This window comes from Suncus etruscus, assembly GCF_024139225.1.
Source record: "Suncus etruscus isolate mSunEtr1 chromosome X unlocalized genomic scaffold, mSunEtr1.pri.cur SUPER_X_unloc_2, whole genome shotgun sequence".
NCBI classification, from domain to species: Eukaryota; Metazoa; Chordata; class Mammalia; order Eulipotyphla; family Soricidae; genus Suncus; species Suncus etruscus.
In genome coordinates, this window is record NW_026060315.1 from 216,708 (window position 1) to 243,647 (window position 26,940).

A 26,940-nucleotide genomic window follows, 5' to 3' on the forward strand; every position below is an offset into this window, starting at 1 on the left:
TTGTCTATCTGCCTGCCTGTCTGTCTATCCATCCACCCACCCATCCGTCCATCTACCTATCCAACCATCCATCCACCGATCCACCATCCATCCATCCATCATCTGTCTATCCATCCATCTACCCATCTATCTATCTACTTATCTATCTATCACCTATCATTTATCTATCTATCATTTTATCTATCTATCTATCCATCCCTCTATCCCTCCCATCTACCTATAAATCCATCCCTCTATCCCTTCTATCCATCCATCTATCTATCCCTCCCATCTATCTACCCATCCCTCTATCCCTTCTATCCATCTATCCATCCCTCTATCTATCCCTCCCATCTATCCATCCCTCTATCCCTCTATCCATCCCTGTATTCCTCCCTCTATCCCTCTATCCATCCATCCATCTATCTATCTATCTATCTATAAATTCATCCCTCTATCCCTCCTATCCATCTATCTATCCATCCCTCTATCATCCATCCATCCATCTATCATCTTTCTATCTATTCTATGTATCATCTATCTATCTATCTATCTATCTATCTATCTATCTATCTATCTATCTATCTATCTATCTATCTATCTATCTATCTGTCTATTTATCTATCCATCCCTCTATCCCTCCCATCTATCTATCTATCTATCTATCTATCTATCTATCTATCTATCTATCTATCTATCAATTCATCCCTCTATCCCTCCTATCCATCTATCTATCCATCCCTCTATCATCTATCCATCCATCATCTTTCTATCTATTCTATGTATCATCCATCCATCTATCTATCTATCTATCTATCTGTCTATTTATCCATCCCTCTATCCCTCCTATCTATCTATCTATCTATCTATCTATCTATCTATCTATCTATCTATCTATCTATCTATCTATCTATCTATCTATCTATCAATTCATCCCTCTATCCCTCCTATCCATCTATCTATCCATCCCTCTATCATCTATCCATCCATCATCTTTCTATCTATTCTATGTATCATCCATCCATCTATCTATCTATCTATCTATCTGTCTATTTATCCATCCCTCTATCCCTCCTATCTATCTATCTATCTATCTATCTATCTATCTATCTATCTATCTATCTATCTATCTATCTATCTATCTATCTATCTATCTATCTATCTATCTATCAATTCATCCCTCTATCCCTCCTATCCATCTATCTATCCATCCCTCTATCATCTATCCATCCATCTATCATCTTTCTATCTATTCTATGTATCATCCATCCATCCATCTATCTATCTATCTATCTATCTATCTATCTATCTATCTATCTATCTATCTATCTATCTATCTATCTATCTACCTACCTGTCTGTCTATCTATCTATCCATCCCTCTATCCCTCCCATCTATCTATCCATCCCTCTATCATCTATCCATCCATCCATTGATCCACCATCCATCTATCTATCTATCTATCTATCTATCTATCTATCTATCTATCTATCTATCTATCTATCTATCTATCTATCTATCTATCCATCCGTCTGTCTATCCATCCATCCCTTCATCTCTCTCTCCTGGGCCCATAGAGCAGCAGATCAATAGCTGACCTATAGATCAAATCGGACCATTTGGATCAGTTTAATCTGGTTGTTCCCCGACATTGCAGGGATCTCTGAGAGACAGAGAACAGAGACAGACACGCCTGTCTCCCCCGAACCTCCACACGCCCGGGTGAACTTCACGCCCAGCACAGAGACACACGGTCACGCATGACGGTCCATGACGGCCTTTAATCGGTCCAGTCCCTACGGGCGACGGCGTCTCTCGAACCCGGGCAGGGCCTCCCCGAGGAGGCGACTCCACGCCGACCCCACGCCCCACGGCTAGTCCGGGCCTTCGAGGGCGTCACGCAGTCCCGTGAGACGGCAGCTGATCTCCCAGAGCTGGCGCTGCAGGCGTGTGTCATACGTGACGGCCAGGGACCGCGTGTCCTTCTCGTTGTACAGGTAGCGGCCGCCGCGGCCCTCCAGGGCGGGAGACACGGCGGCCAGCACGGACGTCCACGCGCCTTCCTCCGGGGTCTGCGGGGCGGAGGGAGGCGGGAGTCAGAACACGCCACATGCGTGTGCGTGCGAACACGCGACACGCTAAGGACACGCAAAGACGCGTCTGAAGCCAGAACGACACGCGTGACATTGAGGAAGGACAGTTGAGTGTGACGCAGAGACGCAGAGAGACAGAGAGACAGAGGCTGAGGAAGAGAGACAGAGACCAGAGATAGAAGCAGAGAGGAAGAGACCAAGAGGAAGACAGAGACACAGAGATATGGAGACAGAGAGAGACAGAAAGACAGAGACAGAGACACAGAGGGGAGACAGAGACATAGAGAAACAGAGATGGAGACAGACAGAGACACAGAGGAGAGACAGAGACATAGAGAAACAGAGACAGAGAGATGGAGACAGAGACAGAAACAGAGACACAGAGGAGAGACAGAGAGACAGAGAAGACAGAGACAGAGGAGAGACACAGAGGAGAGACAGAGACAGACAGAAACAGAGACACAGAGGAGAGACAGGCAAAGACAGAGAGACAGAGAAGACAGACAGAGAGACATACAGAGACACAGAGGAGAGAAAGAGAAAGACAAACAGAGACACAGAGGAGAGACAGAGAAGACAGAGACAGAGGAGAGACAGAGACAGACAGAAACAGAGGAGAGACAGAGACACAGAGGAGAACAGAGACAGACAGAAACAGAGACACAGAGGAGAGACAGACAGAGACAGAGACAGAGAAGACAGACAGAGAGACATACAGAGACAGAGGAGAGACAAAGACAGAGACAGACAGAAACAGAGACACAGAGGAGAGACAGACAGACAGAGACAGAAAGACACAGAAGACAGAGACAAAAAGACATACAGAGACACAGAGGAGAAACAGAGAGATAGAGACAGAGACAGACAGAAACAGAGACACAGAGGAGAGACAGAGACAGAGAGATAGAAACAGAGACACAAAGGAGAGATAGACAGACAGACAGAAAGACAGAGACATACAGAAACAGAGACACAGAGAGAGAGAGAAGACAGAGACAGAGAGACACAGAGACACAGAGGAGAGACAGAGAAGACAGAGACAGAGGAGAGACAGAGAAGACAGAGACAGAGGAGAGACAGAGACACAGAGGAGAACAGAGACAGACAGAAACAGAGACACAGAGGAGAGACAGACAGAGACAGAGACAGAGAAGACAGACAGAGAGACATACAGAGACAGAGGAGAGAAAAAGACAGAGACAGACAGAAACAGAGACACAGAGAGACAGACAGACAGAGACAGAAAGACACAGAAGACAGAGACAAAAAGACATACAGAGACACAGAGAGACAGAGACAGAGAGACATACAGAGACACAGAGGAGAGACAGAGACAGAAACAGAGACACAGAGAGACAGAGACAGAGAGACATACAGAGACACAGAGAGACAGAGACAGAAACAGAGACACAGACAGACAGAGACAGAGAGACATACAGAGACACAGAGGAGAGACAGAGAGACAGAGACAGAAACAGAGACACAGAGAGACAGAGACAGAGAGACATACAGAGACACAGAGGAGAGACAGAGACAGAAACAGAGACACAGAGAGACAGAAGACAGAGACAGAGAGACATACAGAGACACAGAGGAGAGACAGAGAGACAGAGACAGAAACAGAGACACAGAGAGACAGAGACAGAGAGACACACAGAGACACAGAGGAGAGACAGAGAGACAGAGACAGAAACAGAGACACAGAGAGACAGAGACAGAGAGACACACAGAGACACAGAGGAGAGACAGAGAGACAGAAACAGAGACACAGAGAGACAGAAGACAGAGACAGAGAGACATACAGAGACACAGAGGAGAGACAGAGAGACAGAGACAGAAACAGAGACACAGAGAGACAGAGACAGAGAGACACACAGAGACACAGAGGAGAGACAGAGAGACAGAGACAGAAACAGAGACACAGAGAGACAGAGACAGAGAGACACACAGAGACACAGAGGAGAGACAGAGAGACAGAGACAGAAACAGAGACACAGAGAGACAGAGACAGAGAGACATACAGAGACACAGAGGAGAGACAGAGACAGAAACAGAGACACAGAGAGACAGAAGACAGAGACAGAGAGACATACAGAGACACAGAGGAGAGACAGAGAGACAGAGACAGAAACAGAGACACAGAGAGACAGAGACAGAGACACACAGAGACACAGAGGAGAGACAGAGAGACAGAGACAGAAACAGAGACACAGAGGAGAGACAGAGAGACAGAGACAGAAACAGAGACACAGAGAGACAGAGACAGAGAGACACACAGAGACACAGAGGAGAGACAGAGAGACAGAGACAGAAACAGAGACACAGAGAGACAGAGACAGAGAGACACACAGAGACACAGAGGAGAGACAGAGACGGAGAGCCAGAGGCGGGCCCCACCTTGAAGAGCCAGGGCGCGAGGAGGCGGCGCAGGCGGCCGCGGCCCCAGAAGACGTGGCGGTAGAGGTCGGTGTCCACGACGCCGGGGTCCACGGCGTTGGCGGTCACGGGCCGGCCCCGGGCCTCGAGCAGCGCCTGCAGCCGGTACGTGAAGAGCACCAGGGCCAGCTTGCTCTGCGCGTAGGCGCCGTGTGACGAGTAGCCCCGGCTGCGGAGGGAAGGGGCGGGAGCACTGTACGGGGAGTCCACCCCGAGCACTGAGCTGGGAGTCCCACCCCCTGTCTCTCCCTCTCTCTGGGTGGTGTCTCTTTCTGTCTCGCCCTGTGTCTCTCTTTATCTCTCTTTCCTTGTCTCTCTCTGTGCCTTTCTGTTTTTGTCTCTCACTCTGTGTCTCTTTCTGTCTCTCTCCCAGTCTCTCCCTCTCTCTGCATCTCTCTCTTTGTCTCTCCCTGTCTCTGTCTTCCTGTGTCTCTCTTTACCTCTCTTTCCTGGTTTCTCTCTGTGTGTCTCTTTTTTTATCTCTCTCCCTATCTCTCACTGTCTCTCTTTTTATCTCTCCCTGTCTCTCCTTTTCTCTGCATCTCTCTTTGGATCTCTCCCTGTGTCTCTCTTTATCTCTCTTTCCTTGTCTCTCTCTGTGCCTGTTTTTGTCTCTCACTCTGTGTCTCTTTCTGTCTCTCTCCCAGTCTCTTCCTCTCTCTGCATCTCTCTCTTTGTCTCTCCCTGTCTCTGTCTTCCTGTGTCTCTCTTTACCTCTCTTTTCTGGTTTCTCTCTGTGTGTCTCTTTTTTTATCTCTCTCCCTATCTCTCACTCTGTCTCCCTTTTGATCTCTCCCTGTCTCTCCTTTTCTCTGCATCTCTCTTTGGATCTCTCCCTGTGTCTCTCTTTCCTTGTCTCTCTCTGTGCCTGTTTTTGTCTCTCACTCTGTGTCTCTTTCTGTCTCTCTCCCAGTCTCTCCCTCTCTCTGCATCTCTCTTTTTGTCTCTCCCTGTCTCTGTCTTCCTGTGTCTCTTTACCTCTCTTTCCTGGTTTCTCTGTGTGTCTCTTTTTTATCTCTCTCCCTATCTCTCACTCTGTCTCTCTTTTTATCTCTCCCTGTCTCTCTGTCTCTGTGTCTCTATATCTCTCCCTTTCTGTGTCTCTCTTTTTATCTCTACCCATCTCTCACTCTGTCTCTCTTTTGATCTCTCCCTGTCTCTGTCTTCCTGTGTCTCTCTTTATCTCTCTTTCCTTGTTTCTCTCTGTCTCTTTTTAATCTCTCTCCCTATCTCTCACTGTCTCTCTTTATATCTCTCCCTGTCTCTCCTTCTCTCTGTCTCTTTTTTATCTCCCTCCCTGTCTCTCCACCTCTGTGTCTCTTTACGTCTCTCCTTGTCTTTCCTTTTCTGTGTCTCTCTTTTTATCTCTCCCCATCTCTCACTCTGTCTCTCTTTACATCTCTCTCCCTGTCTCCCCATCTCTCTGTGTCTCTTTACATCTCTCCCTGTCTTTCCTTTTCTGTCTCTTTTTTTATCTCTCTACCTGTCTCTCACTCTGTCTCTCTTTATATCTCTCCGTCTCTCATTTTCTCTGTGTCTCTCTTTATATATCTCTCCCTCTCTGTGTCTCTTTATATCTCTCTCCAAGTCTCTGTGTCTCTATCTCTCTGTCCCTGTCTCTCTCTGTCTCTTTATGTCTCTCTCCCTGTCTCTCTATCTTCTCCGTCTTTCCTTTTCTGTCTTTTTATCTCTCCCTGTCTCTCTCTCTTTATATCTATTTCCCTGTCTCCTCCTCCCTGTGTCTCTCTATCTCTTTGTCTCTTTTGTCTTTGTCTCTTTTTGCCTCTTTTTGTCTCTGTGTCTCTTTACATCTCTTTCCCTGTGTCTCTGTTTTTATCTCTTGACCTATCTCTGTGCCTCTCTTTCCTTGTTTCTGTGTCTCTTTTGATCTCTTTCCATCTCTCCCTCTCTGTCTCTTTATATCTCTGTGTCTCTATATCTCTCTCCCTGTCTCTCCTTCTCTCTGTCTCTTTATATCTCTGTGTCTCTATATCTCTCTCCCTGTCTCTCCTTCTCTCTGTCTCTTTATATCTCTGTGTCTCTATATCTCTCTCCCTGTCTCTCCTTCTCTCTGTCTCTTTATATCTCTGTGTCTCTATATCTCTCTCCCTGTCTCTCCTGCTCTCTGTCTCTTTACATCTCTCCCTATCTCTCTTTCTGTTTCTCTTTTTTGTCTCTACCTCCCCGTGTGTCTCTATCTCTCTCCCTGTTTCTCCTTCTCTCTGTGTCTCTTTACATCTCTCCCTATCTCTCTTTCTCTGTTTCTCTTTTTTTGTCTCTCCCTCCCCGTGTGTCTCTCTCTATCTCTTTCCTTGTCTCTCTGTTTCTTTTTGTCTCTCCACCTCTGTCTCACTTTATATCTCTCCCTGTGTCTCCTTTTCTCTGTCTCTTTCTCTCTCTGTCCCTCTCTGTGTCTCTTTATCTCTCTCCCTGTCCTGTGTCTCTCTCTATATCTCTTTCCCTGTCTCTCCCTCTTGATGTGTCTCTTTTTTATCTCTCCTTCTCTCTCTATGTATCTCTCCCTATCTCTCCATCTCTCTGTGTCTCTATATCTCTCCATGTCTTTCCTTTTCCCTCTCATTCGATCTCTCCCTGTCTCTCTCTGTTTCTCTTTATATCTCTCTCCTCGCCTCTCCCTCCCTGTGTCTCTCTTTAGGTCTCTTTCCTTGCCTCTCAGTGTCTCTGTCTCTTTATGTCTCTTTTCTTGTCTGTCTCTTTATGTGTCTTTTCTTGTCTCTCAGTCTCTCTGTGTCTCTTTCGTTGTCTCTCTGTGTCTCTTTATGTCTCTTAAGTTGTTATGTGTCTCTTTATGTCTCTTTCCTTGTCCCTCAGTGTCTCTGTGTCTCTTTATGTCTCTTTCCTTGTCTCTCAGTGTCTCTGTGTCTCTTTATGTCTCTTTCCTTGTCTCTCAGTGTCTCTGTGTCTCTTTATGTCTCTTTTCTTGTCTCTCAGTGTCTCTTTATGTCTCTTTCCTTGTCTCTCAGTATCTCTTTATATCTCTTTCTTGTCTCTCTATATCTCCCTATGTCTCTTTTCTTGTCTTCAGTGTCTCTTTATGTCTCTTTCCTTGTCTCTCAGTATCTCTTTATATCTCTTTCTTGTCTCTCTATGTCTCTCTATGTCTCTTTCCTTGTCTCTCAGTGTCTCTGCATGTCTCTTTCCTTGTCTCGCAGTGTCTCCTCAGCGTCTCTTTACATCTCTCCGCGTCTCCCTCCCCATCTCTCCCTCCGCGTCTCTCCCTTCGGATCCCTTTCCCCGTCTCTCTGCGCTTCTCTTCGGGTCTCTATGTCTCCGCCCAGAGTCCAAGCGCGCGCGTTTCGCACCCGGGCCCGGGGAGCCTCGAAACCGCCGAAACAAACGCACCTGCCCTGGAGGTCGTCCAGGTCGAGGCGCCCCACGTAGTGCGTGGCCGAGGACACGGTGACCACGCGGGCGCAGCGGCCGTCGCGCCCCGAGGCCTCCAGCGTGTCCAGCAGCAGGCGGGTGAGCAGGAAGTGGCCCAGGTAGTTGAGTCCAAAGTGCTCCTCGAACCCGTCGCCGGTCGCTCTTCGGGGCACCATCATGACCCCGGCTGGGGGCCCGGGGGGCGGAGACGGGGTGAGGGGCGCGTGGGGGAGGACGGACTCCCGAAACGGTGCTCGGGGAGGAGGGAGGACTCCCGAAACAGTGCTCGGAGGATGGACTCCCGAAACAGTGCTCGGGGAGGAAGGAAAAACAGTGCTCGGGGAGGAGGATGGACTCCCAAAACAGTGCTCGGGGAGGATGGACTCCCGAAACAGTGCTCGGGGAGGAGGGAGGACTCCCGAAACAGTGCTCGGGGAGGATGGACTCCCAAAACAGTGCTCGGGGAGGATGGACTCCCGAAACAGTGCTCGGGGAGGATGGACTCCCGAATCAGTGCTCGGGGAGGTGGATGGACTCCCGAAACAGTACTCCAGGGGAGGATGGACTCCCAAAACAGTGCTCGGGGAGGAGAATGGACTCCTGAAACAGTGCTCAGGGAGGGAGGACTCCCAAAACAGTGCTCAAGGGGAGGATGGACTCCCAAGACAGTGCTCGAGGGGAGGATGGACTCCCGAATCAGTGCTCTCTGGCTGGGGAATAGATTGGTGGAAAGAGAGAGATAGAGAGACAGAGAGAAATAGAGGCACAGAGAGAACAACAGAGATGCAGAGATAGAGAGAGAGACAGAGGGACAGAGACACAGAGATGGTGAGAGAAGATGGGCGGCCAGAGAGACGGGGTCGGAGAGAGACACGCAGAGACGCATAGAGATGCAGAGACAAGGAGACAGAGACACAGAGAGACAGGAAGAGACAGAGACACAGAGAGACAGAGAGAAATGGAGACAGAGATAGAGAGAAAGAGAGACAGAGACACAGAGAGAGACAGAGACTAAGGGGAAAAAGAGAGACACAGAGAAAAATAGAGATAAAGAGACAGAGACAGAGAGAAAAGGAGAGACAGAGACCAAGAGATAAAAGACAGAGATAGAGAGAAAACCCAGATGGAGACATAAAGAGAAAGACAGATAAACAGAGACAGAGAGAAAAATGAGAGACAGAGACAGCGAGACAGGAGACAGAGACACAGAGAAAAAAGGAGAGATAAAGAGACAGAGACCGAAAAAGAGAGACAGAGACCAAGAGATAAGAGAGAGACAGAGAGAAACAGAGATGAACAGAGACAGAGAGAAAAATGAGAGACAGAGACACAGACAGAAAGAGAGAGAGACAGAGAAAAATCCAGACGGGGAGATAAAGAGAAAGAGAGATAAGTAGAGACAGAGAGAACAACAGAGATACAGAGATAGAGAGACAGAGGGACAGAGACACGGAGACAGTGAGAGAAGACAGCCGGCCAGAGAGACGGGGTCGGAGAGAGACACGCAGAGACTCACAGAGATGCAGAGACAGAGAGATGCAGAGACAGGGAGACAGAGACACAGAGAGACAGAGAGAAATGGAGACAGAGATACAGAGGGAAAGAGAGACAGAGACACAGAGACAGAGACTACGAGGAAAAAGAGAGACACAGAGAAAAATGGAGATAAAGAGACAGAGACAGATAAGAAAAGGAGAGACAGAGACCAAGAGATAAAAGACAAAGACAGAGAGAAAAATCCCGACGGAGAGATAAAGAGAAAGAGAGATAAACAGAGACAGAGAGGAAAAAATCAGAGACAGAGACACAGAGAAAGAGAGAGACAGAGAAAAAAATCCAGATGGAGAGATAAAGAGAAAGAGAGATAGAGACAGAGAGAAAAATGAGAGACAGAGACAGAGAGAGACAGAGAGATAGAAGAGAGAGACAGAGAAATAGAGACAGAGATACAGAGAGAAAAAGAGACGCAGAGACACAGAGAGAAACAGAGACTGAGAGGAAAAGAGAGACAGAGACCAAGAGATAAAAGAGAAAAAACAGAGAAAAAGGAGAGGCAGAGACAGAGACATAGCAGAGAAAGAGAGACAGAGATACAGAGAGAAAAAGAGAGACAAAGAGAAACATTGAGACAGAGACAAAGAGAAAGAGAGATAGAGACAGAGAGAAAAAAGAGAAACAGAGACAGAGAGACAGGAGACAGAGACACAGAGAAAAAAGGAGAGATAAAGAGACAGAGACAGAAAAAGAGAGACAGAGACCAAGAGATAAGAGAGAGACAGAGACAAACAGAGATGAACAGAGACAGAGAGAAAGAGAGACACAGAGAAAATAGAGACAGAGGGAGACCACAAAGGAAAGAGAGACACAGAGAGACACAGACACGGAGACGCAGAGAGAATCAGAGACCAAGAGAAAAAGGAGAGACATGGAGAGACACAGAGGAAAACAGAGACAGCGAGATAAAGAAACAGAGACAGCTGGAAAAACAGAGACAGAGACCAAGAGATAAAAGACAGAGACAGAGAAAAACATCGAGTCGAAGAGACAAAGAGAGACAGAGATAAACAGAGACCGAGAAGAGAGACACGGATATAAATAGAGACAGAGACGCTGAGAGAAACAGAGAAAGAGAGACAGAGAGAGATCACAAAGAAATGGAGACAGATATGGAGAGACAGAGAGAAACAGAGACTGAGAGAAAAAAGAGAGACACAGAAAAAATGGAGACACAGAGATAAGAAAAACAGAGACACAGAGAGACACGGAGAAAAATAGAGACAGAGACACAGACAGAAGCAGAGAGAAAGAGACAGAGACACATAGACACACAGATGGAGAGAACGTAGAGACAGACAGAAAGAGACAGAGAGAAATAGAGACAGAGATAAACAGAGACAGGAACAGAGATGGAGATAGGGAGAGAAAGAGACACAGGGAAAGAGACAGAAAGAAAAGGAGACAGACAGAGACACACAGGGAGAAGAGAGACAGAGACAGAAAGAGATAAACAGAGAAACAGAAAAATAGACACAGAGACAGAGAAATGCAGAGACGGGGAGACAGAGACACAAGAGAGAACAACAGAGACAGTGAGAAACAGAGAGATACAGACATGGAGGCAGAGACACAGAGAGAATAACAGAGACAACGAGAGACAGAGACTGAGAAAAATACAGAGAGATGAAGAGACAGAGTGGCAGAGACACAAAGAGAACAATAGAGATAGACACAGGGAGACACAGAGACAGCCAGCCAGAGATGAGGTCAGAGAGACAACAGAGACTCACAAGAGGCAGAGACAGGGACATAGAGAGATGTAGAGACAGGGACACAGAGACACAGAGAGGACAACAGAGATAGAAACAGGGAGAGACAGAGACTCAGAGATAGTGAGATGAAACAGCCAGCCAGAGAGATGGGGTCAGAGAGAGACACACAGAGACTCACAGAGATGCAGAGACAGACATGCACAGACAGGGAGATAGAGACATAGAGAGAACAACAGAGACAGAGAGAGACAGAGAGAGACAAACAGACAGAGACAGTGAGAGAAGACAGCCAGCCAGAGAGACAGGGTCAGAGAGAGACACAGAGAGACAGAGATAGAGAGATGTAGAGACAGGGAGGCAGAGACATAGAGAGAACAACAGAGACAGACAGAGACAGAAAGAGACAGACAGAGACAGTGAGAGAAGACAGACAGCCAAAGAGATGGGATCAGAGAGAGACACAGAGAGACAGAGATAGAGAGATGTAGAGACAGGGAGACAGAGACAGTGAGACACAGAGACAGTGAGAGAAGCCAGCCTGCCAGAGAGATGGGGTCAGAGAGAGAGACACACAGAGACAGAGAGATAGAGAGATGTAGAGACAGGGAGACAGAGACACAGAGAGACCAACGGAGATAGGGACAGGGTGAGACAGAGACACAGAGACAGTGAGAGAAGACAGCCAGCCAGAGAGATGGAGTCAGCGAGAGAGACACACAGAGACAGAGAGATAGACAGATATAGAGACAGGGAGACAGAGACACTGAGACACAGTGAGAGAAGCCCGCCTGCCAGAGAGATGGGGTCAGCGAGAGAGACACACAGAGACAGAGAGATAGAGAAATGTAGAGACAGGGAGACAGAGACACAGAGAGACCAACAGAGATAGGGACAGGGTGAGACAGAGAGAGACACAGAGACAATGAGAGAAGACAGACAGCCAAAGAGACGGGATCAGAGAGAGAGACACAGAGAGACAGAGAGATAGAGAGATGTAGAGACAGGGAGACAGAGACACAGAGAGACCAACGGAGATAGGGACAGGGCGAGACAGAGACACAGAGACAGTGAGAGAAGCCAGCCAGCCAGAGACGGGATCAGAGAGAGAGACACACAGAGACAGAGAGATAGACAGATGTAGAGACAGTGAGACACAGAGACAGTGAGACACAGAGACAGTGAGAGAAGCCCGCCCGCCAGAGAGATGGGGTCAGCGAGAGAGACACACAGAGACAGAGAGATAGAGAGATGTAGAGACAGGGAGACAGAGACACAGAGAGACCAACGGAGATAGGGACAGGGAGAGACAGAGACACAGAGACAGTGAGAGAAGCCAGCCAGCCAGAGAGACGGGGTCAGCGAGAGATACACACACAGAGACAGAGACATAGAGAGAACAACAGAGACAGAGAGAGACAGTGAGAGAAGCCAGCCAGCCAGAGAGACGGGGTCAGCGAGAGAGACACCCAGAGACAGAGACGCAGAGACACGCGGAGACGGAGCCGCAGAGACTGACCGTTGTTGACGAGGACGTGCAGGGGCAGCTGCTTGGCCTTGAACTCGCGCGCGAAGTCCCGGACGGACGCCAGCGACGCCAGGTCGCAGTACAGGAACTCCACTGCGCGGGAGGGACACGCCATCACATGCTGAGCACATGCCAAGACATGCTAAGCACATGCCAATACATGCTAAGCACATGCCAAGACATGCTAAGCACATACCAAGACATGCTAAGCACATGCCAAGACGGCACACCAAGACATGACAATCACGTGTTGAGACACGCCAATCACACGCCAAGACACGCCAAGCACACGCCAAGGCATGACAAGACACGCCAAGCACACGTCATGACATGCCAAGCACACGTTGAGACACACCAAGCGCATGCCAAGCACATGCCAAGACACGCCAAGGCGTGCCAAGACATATCAGCACACACCACCACACGCCAAGGCATGCCAAGACACGCCAAGCACACGCCACGCCACGCCAACACACACGCAGACATGCCAAAATTTAACACAAGAGCCAAGGACCAGACCCAGACCCCGAGGGGTGACGAGTCCTTGCACAGAGACACAGAGACAGAGACAGTTGTAGAGACAGAGAGGGACAGAGACAGAGAGAGACAGAGAGACAGACACAGAGACAGATGACAGAGAGAAACAGAGAGGCAGAGACAGAAAGACAGAGACAACGGCAGATAGAGACAGAGACAGAGAGACAGAGACAGAAAGAGAGGCAGAGACAGAGATAGAGACAGAGATACAGAGACAGAGACAGGAAGAGAGGCTGAGAGGCAGAGACAGAGATAGAGACAGAGATACAGAGACAGAGACAGGAAGAGAGGCTGAGAGGCAGAGACAGAGATAGAGACAGAGATACAGAGACAGAGACAGGAAGAGAGGCTGAGAGGCAGAGACAGAGACTAAGAAAGACAGACAGAAACAGAGAGACAGAAAGAGAGGCAGAGATAGAGAGATAGACAGAGAGACAGACAAGGACAGGAATAGAGACAGAGATAGAGACAGAAAGACAGAGACAAGGTCAGAGAGACACATAGAAAGTCAGAGAAATGTAGAGACAGAGACACAAAGACAGAAACAGAAACAGAGAGACAGAGATAGAGACAGAACTATAGAGACAGAGACACAAACAGAGAGACAGAGACAGAGGCAGAGGCAGACAGAGAGACAGATTGTAGAGACAGAGAAAGACAGAGATACAGAGACAGAGAGACAGAGAGACAAAGACAGAGAGAAACAGAGAAGCAGAGACAGAGATAGAGAAACAGAGAGGCAGAGACAGAGAGACAGAGATAGAGAGACAGAGACAAAGACAGACAAAGAGAAACAGAGAGGCAGAGACAGAGAGAGACACAGAGATAGAAACAAAGACAGAGAAACAGAGACAAGGTCAGAGAGAGACAGAGATAGACAGAGTGATAGAGACAAAGACAGACAGAGCGAAACAGAGAGGCAGAGACAGAGAGAGACAGAGACAAAGACTGACAGAGACAGAGATAGAGAGACAGAGACAAAGACAGACAGACATAGAGACAGAAAGAGATGCAGAGACAGAGAGACACAGAGATAGACAGAAACAGAGACAGAGAGACAGAGACAAGGTCAGAGAGACATAAAAACTCAGAGAAATGTAGATACAGAGAGAGAGACAGAGCTACAGAGACAGAGACACAAAGACAGACAGAGACAGACAGACAGACAGAGAGACAGATTGTAGAGAGAGAGAAAGACAGAGACATATCAAGACAGAGATACAGAGACAGACAGAGATAGACAGAGAGACAGAGACAAAGACAGAGAGAAACAGAGAGGCAGAGACAGAGACACAGAGACAAAGACAGACAGAGACAGAGACAAAGACAGACAGAGAGAGAAAGAGAGAGACAGAGAGACAGAGACAAAGAGAAACAGAGACAGAGAGACAGAGACAAGGTCAGAGACAGAGATAGACAGAGACAAGGTCAGAGAGACATATAGAAACTCAGAGAGATGCAGTGACAGAGACAGACAGGCAGAGACAGAGATAGAGAGACAGAGATACACAGAGAGACAGACAAGGACAGAAATAGAGACAGAGATAAAGACAGAAAGACAGAGACAAGTCAGAGAGACACATAGAAACTCAGAGAGATGCAGCGACAGAGAGAGACAGAGCTACAGAGACAGAGAGAGACAGAAACAGATTGTAGAGACAGAGAAAGACAGAGACATATCAAGACAGAGATACTGAGACAGAGAGAGAGACAGAGATAGACAGAAAGACAAAGACAGAGAGAAACAGAGAGGCAGAGACAGAGACACAGAGATAGACAGAGAGACAGAGACAAAGACAGACAGAGATAGAGACAGAGAGAGATGCAGAGACAGAGCGACACAGAGATAAACAGAAACAGAGACAGAGACAAAGACAGACAGAGATAGAGACAGAGAGAGATGCAGAGACAGAGCGACACAGAGATAAACAGAAACAGAGACAGAAGAGAGGCAGAGACAGAGAAAGACAGAGACAAGGTCCGAGAGACAGCTAGAAACTCAGAGAGATGCAGAAACAGAGACAGAGAGACAGACACACAGAAAGAGACACAGAGAGACAGAGACACAGAGACAGAGAGACCAGGACCCACCTTTGCCGTTGCGCGTCTCGGCCCTGATGCTGTCCACGGCGTCCCGGGCTCGGCCTTCATTGTTCCCGGCTGCAAGCAGACACGGGACCCGGAATCGAATCTCGGGGCGCTCACGGCGGACGCCCAGGCTTGTGCTCGGGGATCACGGGGACCTGGCGGGATGCCGGGGCTCGAACCCGGGTCGGCCACACACGAGGCCAAAAGTAAAACCCTGCTTTTCTGTTTGTATTTTTTGGGGGCCGGAAGGATGGTTCAGTGGGCAGCGCGTTTGCCTGGAATAGGGTCTACGGAGCACTAAGCCAGGAGTACCCCGTGAGCATTGTCTGCAGAGAGACAGAGAGACAGAGACAAAGAGAGACTGACATGGAGATAAAGATACAGAGAGAGATGGACAGAGATAGAGAGACAGAAAGAGATAGAGACAGAGATACAGACAGAGACAAAGAGAGAGACAGGGGCAGACAGAGACAGTGAGACAGGCAGAGATAGAGAGGCAGAGATAAAGAGACACAAAGGAGATAGAGAGACAGAGACAAAGAGAGACAGAGAGACTGAGACAAAGATAGAGATAGAGAGAGACACAGAGACAGATAGACAGAGATAGAGAGATAGACAGAGAGGGAGAGAGAGACAAAAACAGAAAGAGATAGAAAGAGACAGAGCCAGACAGAGAGACACAGAAAGAGACAGAGGCAGAGAGACAGAGACAGTGAGACAGAGATAGAGAGATAGGCAGACACAGAGAGGGACAGAGACAGAAACAGAGATAGAAAGAGATAGAGAGACAGAGACACAGACACAGAGAGATAGAGACAAAGGCAGACAAAGACAGAGAGACAGAGAGAGATAGAGAGACAGAGACAAAGAGAGACAGAGAGACTGAGGCAAAGATAGAGAGACACAGAGACAGATAGACAGAGATAGAGAGATAGACGGGCAGAGACAGAAACAGAGATAGAAAGAGATAGAGAGACAGAGACACCGACACAGAGAGATAGAGACAGAGGCAGACAGAGACAGTGAGACAGAGAGAGATAGAGAGACAGAGACAGAGAGACTGAGGCAAAGATAGAGAGACACAGAGACAGATAGACAGAGATAGAGAGATAGACGGGCAGAGACAGAAACAGAGATAGAAAGAGATCGAGAGACAGAGACACCGACACAGAGAGATAGAGACAGGCAGAAACAGAGGCAGTGAGACAGAGAGAGATAGACAGAGACAGAGAGAGACAGAGAGACTGAGGCAAAGATAGAGATAGAGACACAGAGACAGATAGACAGAGATAGAGAGATAGACACAGAGAGGGACAGAGACAGAAACACAGAAACAGAAAGAGATAGAAAGTGCCAGAGCCAGACAGAGAGACACAGAAAGAGACAGAGGCAGACAGAGAGACAGAGACAGTGAGATAGACAGAGGCAGAGAGGGACAGAGACAGAAACAGAGATAGAAAGAGATAGAGACAGAGACACAGACACAGAGAGACAGAGACAGAGGCAGACAGAGACAGAGACAGTGAGACAGAGACAGGCAGAGCTAGAGAGACAGACAGACTGAGACAAAGATAGAGACAGAGAGGGACAGAGACAGAAACAGAGATAGAAAGAGATAGAGACAGAGACACAGACACAGAGAGATAGAGACAGAGGCAGACAGAGACAGTGAGACAAACAGGCAGAGCTAGAGAGACAGACAGACTGAGACAAAGATAGAGACAGAGACAGAGAGGGACAGAGACAGAAACAGAAAGAGACAAAGAGACAGAGACACAGACACAGAGAGATAGAGACAGAGGCAGACAGAGACAGAGACACGGAGACAGAGACAGGCAGAGCTAGAGAGACAGACTGAGACAAAGATAGAGACAGAGACAGAGAGGGACAGAGACAGAAACAGAGATAGAAAGAGATAGAGACAGAGACACAGACACAGAGAGACAGAGACAGAGGCAGACAGAGACAGAGACAGTGAGACAGAGAGAGGCAGAGCTAGAGAGACAGACACACTGAGACAAAGATAGAGACAGAGATAGAGAGATAGACAGAGAGGGACAGAGACAGAAACAGAAAGAGATAGACAGAGCCAGACAGAGATACAGAAAGAGACAGAGGCAGACAGAGATACAGAAAGAGAGAGAGGCAGACAGAGAGACAGAGACAGTGAGACAGAGATAGAGAGATGGACAGAGACAGAGAGGGACAGAGGCAGAAACAGAGATAGAAAGAGATAGAGAGACAGAGACACAGACACAGAGAGATAGAGACAGGCAGACAGAGACAGAGACAGAGAGAGACAGGCAGAGCTAGAGAGACAGACAGACTGAGACAAAGATAGAGACAGACAGAGATAGAGAGATGGACAGAGACAGAGAGGGACAGAGACAGAAACAGAGATAGAAAGAGATGGAGAGACACAGACACAGACAGAGAGAGACAGGCAGAGCTAGAGAGACAGACAGACTGAGACAAAGATAGAGAGATAGACACAGAGACAGAAACAGAAAGAGACAGAGACACAGATACAGAGAGATAGACAGAGGCAGACAGAGACAGAAATAGTGAGACAGAGACAGTCAGAGCTAAAGAGACAGACAGACTGACTGAGACAAAGATAGAGACAGAGACAGAGAGGGACGGAGACAGAAACAGAAAGAGACAGAGAGACCCAGAGACTGAGATAGAGAAAGACAGAGATAGAGATCCCCCCCCCAAAAAAAATGAATCCGGCCCCAAACCCGGGTGGCCAGTGCTCGGAGGAGGAGGAGTAGTAAAGTGCTCGGACGAGTCCACAACCTATTCAACACCGTCTCCCCGCCCGGGTTCGAGTCTCACCGAGGACGACGTGCATGCCAAGCCGGGCCAGCTGCTTGGCGGTGGCGTAGCCGATGCCGTCCGTGCCTCCCGTCACGATGGCCACGCGTCCGGGCTGCGCCTGGAAGGCTGCATGGAGGAGGAGGCGAGTTAAACTCGGGGAATCTCGAGACCCCGAGTTGGACCCACTTCCTCCCACATGCGCGCTCTCTCATTTTTGCACATTTTGCACAGACCTGACACCCCCCATCCTTTGTCCAAAAGGTTTCAAGGGACCCCCCCAAAAAAAAGTGGGCACCCCTTTAGGGCTCCGCCTTCACACAGACATAAACACGAGGACCCCCAAAATTTTAATTTTATAGATATTCGGCTTTATTCATCGGCATTAAATAAGGAAAAGACAGATTTTTTTTTGTTTTTGTTTTTTTGTTTTTTGTTTTTGTTTTTTGGGGGTGACCCTCAGGGTTCCCAGAAATCGCTTCCGGCGGGGTTGGGGTGACGCGTACGGGAGGCCGGGGTTCGAACTCGGTTCCTCCGGGGTGCTCGGAATTAATTGAATGATAGATTTTGGGGAGAAAAGAATAAAATATAGAATAGAATAGAATAGAATAGAATAGAATAGAATAGAATAGAATAGAATGTAGATTGTATACAGATGGGGCAACATGCTAAGGGGTTTCTCGTTTCGGGGCGCAGGGTCGACGGACTCGGGGCTCCCGAGCACTGTGTCCTCTCTTGGGGCACCCCCAAATGTCACCCCAAAATTAAGCTTACAACGCAGAAACCGAGACCCCCCCAACAGACACATACAAAAACACACACAAAAACACGCTAAGGTCCTGTCCTTCCGCGTCCTCCTAGCATTCCAAGCCTGCACTCCCGTGGGTGTCCGGGCCGTGTCCTTGATGCCGAAGTCCCCCCCCACTCCCCGGTTTCATGTCCTTAGCATGTCCACAGTCACGGCTCCACACGCATGTTGGAAACGCCGTCTCCTGGCGTCCCGCCGGGATTTCATCTCTCGCTCCGAAAAAAACCATATAGAGGGAAATATCCATCTTGTGTGTTGCCGGCTTCACGCGAACGGCCCGCCGGGGTCACGCGTGCCCGCGAAGCCGCCGCCGTGCCCGGTGGGGTCCCCGAGCCCCAACACCTGCTCGGGTTCGAGCCCCCACTCGCCCTCGTCTTCGTCCTCCGGCTCCGAAGCGCCGTCGCGGGAGTTCTCGTAGAGAAACACCTGTGGGTGGACGTGGGCCGGGGCCAGGCCGTTGCGCTTGGCGGCGAGCACTGTTGCGGAGGAGCCGAAGAGCCTCCGGGGCTGCGCGCGGGTCGCGGACACGCACCAGTATTTCCGGAGCACTGTCGGAAGGAGCGGGAAGAGTGCTGCGCGGTCACTCCACCATTTGAGGGGGTCTTCGGCGAGCGCCAACACTTTCTGCGACTTGTAGTTGCTTAATTCTTCCAAAATTTGCGCCTGGCATTCGTCGGGGTCCTCGGCGCCACTGGCGGGGCGGAAGATCTCCGCTAGCATGTCGTGCATGACGCTAGCGTGTCCGTCGATGGCGCGCTTTTTGGCGGGCGGCGATGTCGCATCCTCCTCGGCGATGATGTCGCAAGCGGGCTTCTCTGGGGACGGGGATGAGGCGAGGGGCGCGTCGCGGAGTCGGTTTAATACCGCCATGGCTTCGTCGGCCACACGGTTTTCCACCTGCTGGCGCTCGAAGGCGGAGAGGAAGGGCAACCGCTTGTAGCGCGGGTCCAAGAACGCGGCCACGTTAAGGAACATGTCAACCTCTGGCGATTCTTGGTATGTTTTAGAGAGTTCTTTGCTTAGTATGTCCTTTGCCAGGCCGAGCTCTTTCGCATCCGTGTCCTTGACGCGCAGCGTCGTACTGAGCAACATATGAAGCACCGGCTTCACGGTGCTGATCGCCGGGTAGCGGGACACGGAGAGGGCATGGGCCACCTCGGCGAAGGGCTGCAGCAGGTCCGCGAGGGCGTCCACTGTGCCCCACTCCGCGGCGTCCAGCATGAGGTGATGGCTGTTGGAGTCCTCCATCAGCACGGCGGCCACGGCGAACTGGTTCTCGCGGAGGACACGCAACATGCCAAGCACGCCGCGCCATCCCGTGGCGCGCGCGCTGCGCAGCATGCGTGGCGGCTGCCGGCGTTGCTTCTGCTTCTCATAGAGCATGTACGCGGCCACGGAAGACCGCTGGAAGTGGTCCACCAACCGGGAACACCGGGAGAGGAGCGCGGCGAGCTGCGGCACGCGCAAGGCCTCCCGCATGCCGGCGTGGAACGCGTGGCCCAGACACGGCATCTGCACGGACACGTCCAACAGCCGGCACGCCTTCAGCATGTCCCGGGAGCCGTCCGTGGTGACGCCGAAGACCTTGGACCCGATGCCCCATTCCACGAAAGCCTCATACAACACGCGTGCGACCGTCTCCGCCGTGTTCTCTTCGGGGACCTCGAAGGTCTTAAGACAGCGGCATCCCGGAGTTAGAGAAACGGGGCGCGGCGAAGCGTCGGCCTCGCACCCGGCGCCGAGGAAGTGCGCCGCCACCGTGACATATGTGCGGTTCTGGGTCGCGCTGTCCCACCGGTCCACGGAGAGGCCGCACCACGGCGCGCCGGCGAGCTCGCGGAGGACCTGGGCGCGCACGGCGGCGTACTTCTCCGCGAGCGCGGCCCCGGAGAAATACGCCCGGCTCGGGATCTCGTAGCGGGGTTCGGCCGTGCGCAGCAGGGCGCGGAAAGTGGGCTCGTCCACGATAGAAGGGGGGTACAGACCCTCGCACACGAGGCGCAGCACGGCCGCCGTGAGCTCCTGGTGGCGCCGGGAGTCCGCGCCGCTGGCCTTGGCGGGCGCCGCGTTCGGAGTCGAGGGGCACGGAGACATAGAGGATATACAAGCGGCGCCCGAATAGGGCGATGCGGAGGAAGATTGGGGCGCGGAAGAGAGGCACCCCGCCGCCGCCGCCGGGATGCCCGCGGCCTCCGGCTTGAGCTTGGAGAAGGCCGTGGCGAAGGCCTCGCGCATCTGTTCCGTGTTGCTCTTGACGAACTCGCAGAATTCTTCGGGGTGATTCTTTTCGAGGTGATAGGAGAGGTTGGACGTGTTGCCCGAATACGCGATCTGGGCCACGCAGATGCGGCAGTAGATTTTCTTCCACTGCAGGATACAGCCCTCGGCGTCCGTGTCGAACCCGAAATATTTCCACACCTTGCTCTTGGCCCGCGGGTGGGCCACCAGCTTCAGGTCGCCGTTGGGGCACGCCTCGCCGGATTTGGGGGGCTCCATGGCCCCCGGGGTTACGCGCGGGGAGAAGGAGAAGAACGAACCCACACTCCGATGGCTCGCGCGCTCGCTCAGTCACGGACACACGCTAAAAGAAATAGAAAAAGCATCGAGATGACAGAGACAGCGTGAGAGAGAAAAGCCCCCCCCCAAAAAAGGACGCCCGGTGTACCCCTCTATTTGTGCCACCTGGACCCCTCCTCAAATCCTGTACCCCTCAATCATGCTGGGTCCGACCATGCAGTGCGCTGCTCGGATATTTGAGGCCCCCAAAATAAATGGCACGTTTTGGGGGGGCCGTGCGCAAAGGAGCCAAAGTGTGAAATCTCAAGACTGTGATTTTTGGGGCCCGGAGAGACAGCACAGCGGTGTTTGCCTCGCAAGCAGCCGATCCAGGACCCAAGGTGGTTGGTTCGAATCCCGGTGTCCCATAGGGTCCCCCGTGCCTGCCAGGAGCTGTTTCTGAGCAGACAGCCAGGAGGGACCCCTGAGCACCGCCGGGTGTGGCCCAAAAACCAAACAAAAAAAAGAAATAAGCGTTTGGGGACCCATAAAATAACTTTTGGAGATCCCTAAATTATTAACTATTCTGGATTACCCCATACAATAATATTCTGCGGACCCCCAACTCAAATGTTTTGGGGACCCCCCTTCGTTTCTGGGTCAGCAGCGGCAAGGACCACCGACGGGGTCCCCTGGAAAAACGCGGTGGACTCTGTAAAAAGTGCTCCGGACAGAAAGAGGGAGGGAGCACTGAGCACAGAGGAGGTAAACTGAGGCACGCAAGGGGGTTGGGTGCTGTGGGGGGGATCAAGGGAAAGATATTGGAGGGATTCTTGAGGCCAGGGGGTCAATTTTTATTTCAGTCATGGGATTTTTACATGGATTAACATAAATTTAAATAAATCAGAATGGATTTACATAGATTACTTTTGGATCGGATACGTTTGAATGAGATCTCCTTTGCCTGTTTGATTATTTGGTTTTTAGATTTGAATATTCATGAGCAATCATTGATATTTTTTCTATCACAGTTTGATTCGCATTTGATAGAGAACAGAATCAATCATTAAAATAATACAACAAATAGATGAATAACAAATTCTTGGAGGAACTGGCGAGCTAGGGCCGGAGAGGTGGTCCAATGTTTAGCGCGGGGCCCCTCCAGAGGGCCAGAAAGGTGGTTCGATGGTTAACGCAGACACACACACACACACACACACACACACACACAAGGGCCGGGGAGATGGCTCAATGGTCTCTCTACTTCTCTTTCGCTTTTCTCTTAGCATTATTTCGCTTTCTTCCCTTTAGAGTGAAGCCATTTCCCGAGGCCTCTGTTTACTGTCTGGGCCTTGGGCTCTGCGTACTTGGCAAAAATGGGGCGCAGAGGGGGTGGGGCGCTCCTAGGCAGTCTAGGGCAGCGGGTCCCCCCCAAAAAACACCCTGGGGAACCCCAAAAGCTTGCAAATCCTTTAGTTTTATTCCCCATGCCAAAAAAAAGCAAGCTTGGATCATTTGAGAACAAGCTGTTTTGCAACCTCCCACCCCCAAATTGCAAGCCAGAATGCAAAGCGCGCACCCCAGTTTCACTGCCAAAGGTTGTGCGGATTTAGGGGAGCCCCAGAGGCCAAAATATTGGGGTTCCCCAAAGGCTCAGCTCCCCCCAAAGCTTGCAAATCCTCCCGTTTTTTCCATGCACAAAAAGCAAGCTTGTATCATTTGTAAACAAGCTGCTTTGCAACTCCACCCCCAAATCGCAAGCCAGAATGCAAAGCGCGCACCCCACTTTCCCTGCTAAGGGTTGTTCGGATTTAGGGGGGCTTCAGAGGCCAAAATATTGGGGTTCCCCCAAAGGCTCAGCCCCCCCAAAGCTCGCAAACCTTTTAGTTTTTTCCCCATGCCAAAAAAAAGCAAGCTTGGATCATTTGTAAACAAGCTGCTTTGCAACTCCACCCCCAAATCGCAAGCCAGAATGCAAAGCACACCCCACTTTCCCTGCTAAGGGTTGTGCGGATTTTGGGGGGCTTCAGAGGCCAAAATATTGGGGTTCCCCCAAAGGCTCAGCTCCACCCCAAAGCTGGCAAATCCTTCCGTTTTTTCCATGCACAAAAAGCAAGCTTGGATCATTTGCAAACAAGCTGCTTTGCAACGTCTCACCCTCAAATCGCAAGCCAGAATGCAAAGCACACCCCACTTTCCCTGCTAAGGGTTGTGCGGATTTTGGGGGGCTTAAGAGGCCAAAATATTGGGGTTCCCCAAAGGCTCAGCTCCCCCCCCAAAGCTGGCAAATCCTCCCGTTTTTCCATGCACAAAAAGCAAGCTTGGATCATTTGTAAACAAAATGCTTTGCAACCTCCCGCCCCCAAATCGCAAGCCAGAATGCAAAGCGCGCACCCCACTTTCAGGGCCAAAGGTTATGCGGGTTTAGGGGAGCCCCAGAGGCCAAAATATTGGGGTTCCCCAAAGGCTCAGCTCCCCCCAAAGCTTGCAAACCTTTTAGTTTTTCCCCATGCAAAAAAAAAGCAAGCTTGGATCATTTGCAAACAAGCTGCTTTGCAACGTCCCACCCCCAAATCGCAAGCCAGAATGCAAAGCGCGCACCCCACTTTCACTGCCAGGGGGGTGTGCAGATTTAGGGGAGCTTCAGAGGCTAAAAACTGGGGTCCCCCCCAAAGGTCAGCCAGCTTCTGGAACGCAGCCCAACCTCTCTCCACCCCCCAAGGCCTGTGCCAACCCCTTCCGCCTACGCAACGCCCTGGGCGGTGCCCAAACGGGGCCCAGCCCCACTTGGGGCGCCCGCCAACGGGAAAAGGCCCTCAAGGAGAAGGGTTTTGGGGGTTCCCAGGGCTAGGGGAGCCCCTAAAGGTGGGAGACCCCCCGAAACCGTTTGCATTGCGTCTCCAGGGCGCGCGCAAAACGATGCGCAAAACAGGGGGGTCCCTTGGAGGCGCATTGCGTTACGCCCTGGCTGCCAGGAAAACTTAGGGATCCCTCCAGGCCTCTCCCTGAGCTCTCCAAGACCCGGATCCCGGCCCCCCAGGGGTCCCCAAACCCTGTCCCCCCCAAAAAAAAACTCACTTGGTTCCGAGAAGCCCCCAAAACATCTTCGCAGCAGCTGCGTAAACACCACCAGCGCACCGGCGGCGTAGACGCGCAGAAACGCGCTCAGCGCCCACAAAAGCGACATGGCCCCGGCGGAAGCGCGTCCGCCCGGCCCGCCCCGAGCACCGCCCAGGCCTTGCGCCCAGCCCCAAGATCCACCGGCACCCCAAAACCAAGCCCGGGGTGGACCCCCGAAATCTGGAGAGCCGCCTGCGCAAAGCGCGTCTGGTTGCGCCTCTCCAAAGAAAAACAGTGCTCCGCCCAGTTTTTGGGATTCCAGCCTGCAGAGTTGTGTCGTCTGCTGGGTCTTGAGGGGTAACCCCCTCCGAACCCCAAAATCATCATGGTCTGGAATTCACTGCGAACCCCTAAATTTAGGAGCCTCTGGGTGAACTCCTGCCTGGACCCCGAAACAAAAAAACCTCATATCTAGACCTCAGTCTGTGCCCCAAAATGAAGATTCCCCCCTAACTGGAATACAGTCTGCAACCCTAAAATCCAGAAACCCTAAAAGCACGGTTGAGCCATCTCTTGGGGTTCAGCTGTCATTTTTGGAACCCCAAAATCATCCTGGTCTGGATCTCAATGTGAACCCCTGACTTTAGGGCCCTCTAGCTGGATTCTTGCCTGAACCCCTAAACCAAAAATCTCATACCCAGATCCCAGACTGTACCCCTGAATTGAAGATCCCCCCTAACAGGAATCTACTCTGTACCCCTAAAATCCAGCACCCCAAAAGCAGGGTTGGGCCATCGACTGGGTCTTGGGGTCACCCCTGGGACCCCCAAAAACAATCCTGGTTTGAACCTTATTGTGATATCTGAAATTTGGAGTCTTTACCTGGGCTAACCCTAAAACTAGGATTGGACCCCAGCCAGCGCCCCTAAAACTAGGATTCTGCCATTTGAGTCTCCTTGGCAGCCCTGGGACCCCCAAAACACCCCTGACCTGAACCCCAGTAAGCAGAACTCCCTTAAAGATCCCAGCCTGAACCCCTAAAAATCAGGGCCCTTTTCCTGAAACCCCAACCTGCCTGACCCCCAAAATAAACAGCCTTCATCTGGGTCTCAGTCTGATTAGCCCTGAAATAAGAACTGTGCGAATCGAACCCAGTCTGCAGCCCTGAAACCGAACCCCAATCCTGACCCCAATATTTGCACCCCAAAATTTATGATACCCCCCACTTCACCCCATCTGCAAGTCCAGCCCCCCTCCAGTGCGCCCCTCAAAACACCTTCAGTACCAAAAAGTCTTTCGTACTCTCTCAACCCCATGTTCTCTCCAACCCCAGCCCGGACCTATAGGGCACCCCCAATTTAGCAGGGGGACGAGGACCCCCCAAGCTAGGGCTTGAACCCCCAAATTCCTGAGAGCCCCCCACTTAGCCTGGATAGAAAGAAGCCAGCATGTGGGGGTTCTGCGGACCCCAGAAATCAGCATTCTTTAAACCGCTATAGGGTGCCCATTTCGAACCCCCAAAATCAGGTTTTACTTCTTAAATTCCCCCCCAAAATATCTGGGAACCCCCCAGCCTAGAACCCCAGAAAGTAGCTAGGTCTCCTTGGATCCCCAAAACCACTGTTCTGGACCCCCCAAAAGCAGGTCACCCCGATATCTGGGGCTTAAATACTTAAATCCCCCCCCCCAAAAAATATCTGAGACCATCCAGCTCAGACACCCCCAAAAATTATCTCTGCCTTATTGAATCCCTGAGGCCCCCAGAAACTAACTCGACATATTTGGGGTCCCTGAGCCCCCCCCAAATTGGACCCCCCCAAACCAGGGCCCCCCCTTCTTAAATCCCACCCAGATATCTGCGACTCCGGCCCAGAGACCCCCAAAATTAACTCTTGTCTTCTTGGATTCCCAAAAACCCCAGCCTGTACCCCCCAGATATATAGGACTTAAATTCTTAAACCCCCCCCCAAATTATCTGGGGAGAATAATTTTCTGGGGGACCCCCACAAAATATCTGGGACCCCTATACACCCCAGGTCCCCCCCAGAAATGAGTTCTCCATCTTCTAGGACCCCCTCCAAAAGCACCATTTACCCTTCAAGGGGGACCCCGAATTCACCAATATAACCTAGAATAAGGATTCAAATCCAGCACCCCTGGAACGCACAAGGACCCCCCAAAATTTCAACTGAGCCCCAAATCCATACAGGGGGGGCCCCTGCTTGACTCTCAGCTCCTTTTGGGGGGTGGGATCCTGACAGGTGGGATGTCAGGGCCGGAACCCCAAATCTCTCTTTTCTTTTTTCATTTCTTTCTTTCATTTTATTTTTCTTTCTTTTCTTTCTTCTTTCTCTTTTTCTTCTCTTTCTTTTCTTTTTCTTTCATTTCTCCTTTCATTTTTCTTTTCTTCCCTTTTTCTTTCATTTCTTTTCTTTTTCTTTCATTTCT

General features: G+C 50.6%; 2 protein-coding genes across 2 annotated transcripts; both read right to left on the reverse strand.

The window, feature by feature from the left end:
- Nucleotides 1-1,853: 1,853 nt before the first annotated feature.
- On the reverse strand, nt 1,854-24,619 carry DHRSX (dehydrogenase/reductase X-linked). Its single transcript, XM_049767802.1, has 7 exons — nt 24,511-24,619; nt 18,150-18,257; nt 15,315-15,383; nt 12,678-12,779; nt 7,872-8,079; nt 4,470-4,677; nt 1,854-2,051 (listed from the first exon to the last, which is right to left on the reverse strand). The coding sequence occupies exons 1-7, from the start codon at nt 24,617-24,619 to the stop codon at nt 1,854-1,856; spliced, it is 1,002 nt and encodes a 333-aa protein (XP_049623759.1).
- On the reverse strand, nt 19,201-21,432 carry ZBED1 (zinc finger BED-type containing 1). The gene has a single exon (XM_049767796.1). It carries the CDS (start codon nt 21,430-21,432, stop codon nt 19,201-19,203), a length of 2,232 nt encoding a protein of 743 aa, XP_049623753.1.
- Nucleotides 24,620-26,940: the final 2,321 nt, after the last annotated feature.

Coding starts and splice junctions, on each gene's coding strand:
- ZBED1 (XM_049767796.1), bottom strand. CDS start 21,432: ATGGAGCCCCCCAAATCCGGCGAGGCGTGCCCCAACGGCGACCTGAAG.
- DHRSX (XM_049767802.1), bottom strand. CDS start 24,619: ATGTCGCTTTTGTGGGCGCTGAGCGCGTTTCTGCGCGTCTACGCCGCC. Junction 15,384..18,149: donor TGGCATGCACGTCGTCCTCG/GTGAGACTCGAA, acceptor GTCTGCTTGCAG/CCGGGAACAATGAAGGCCGA. Junction 12,780..15,314: donor CGAGACGCGCAACGGCAAAG/GTGGGTCCTGGT, acceptor CCTCCCGCGCAG/TGGAGTTCCTGTACTGCGAC.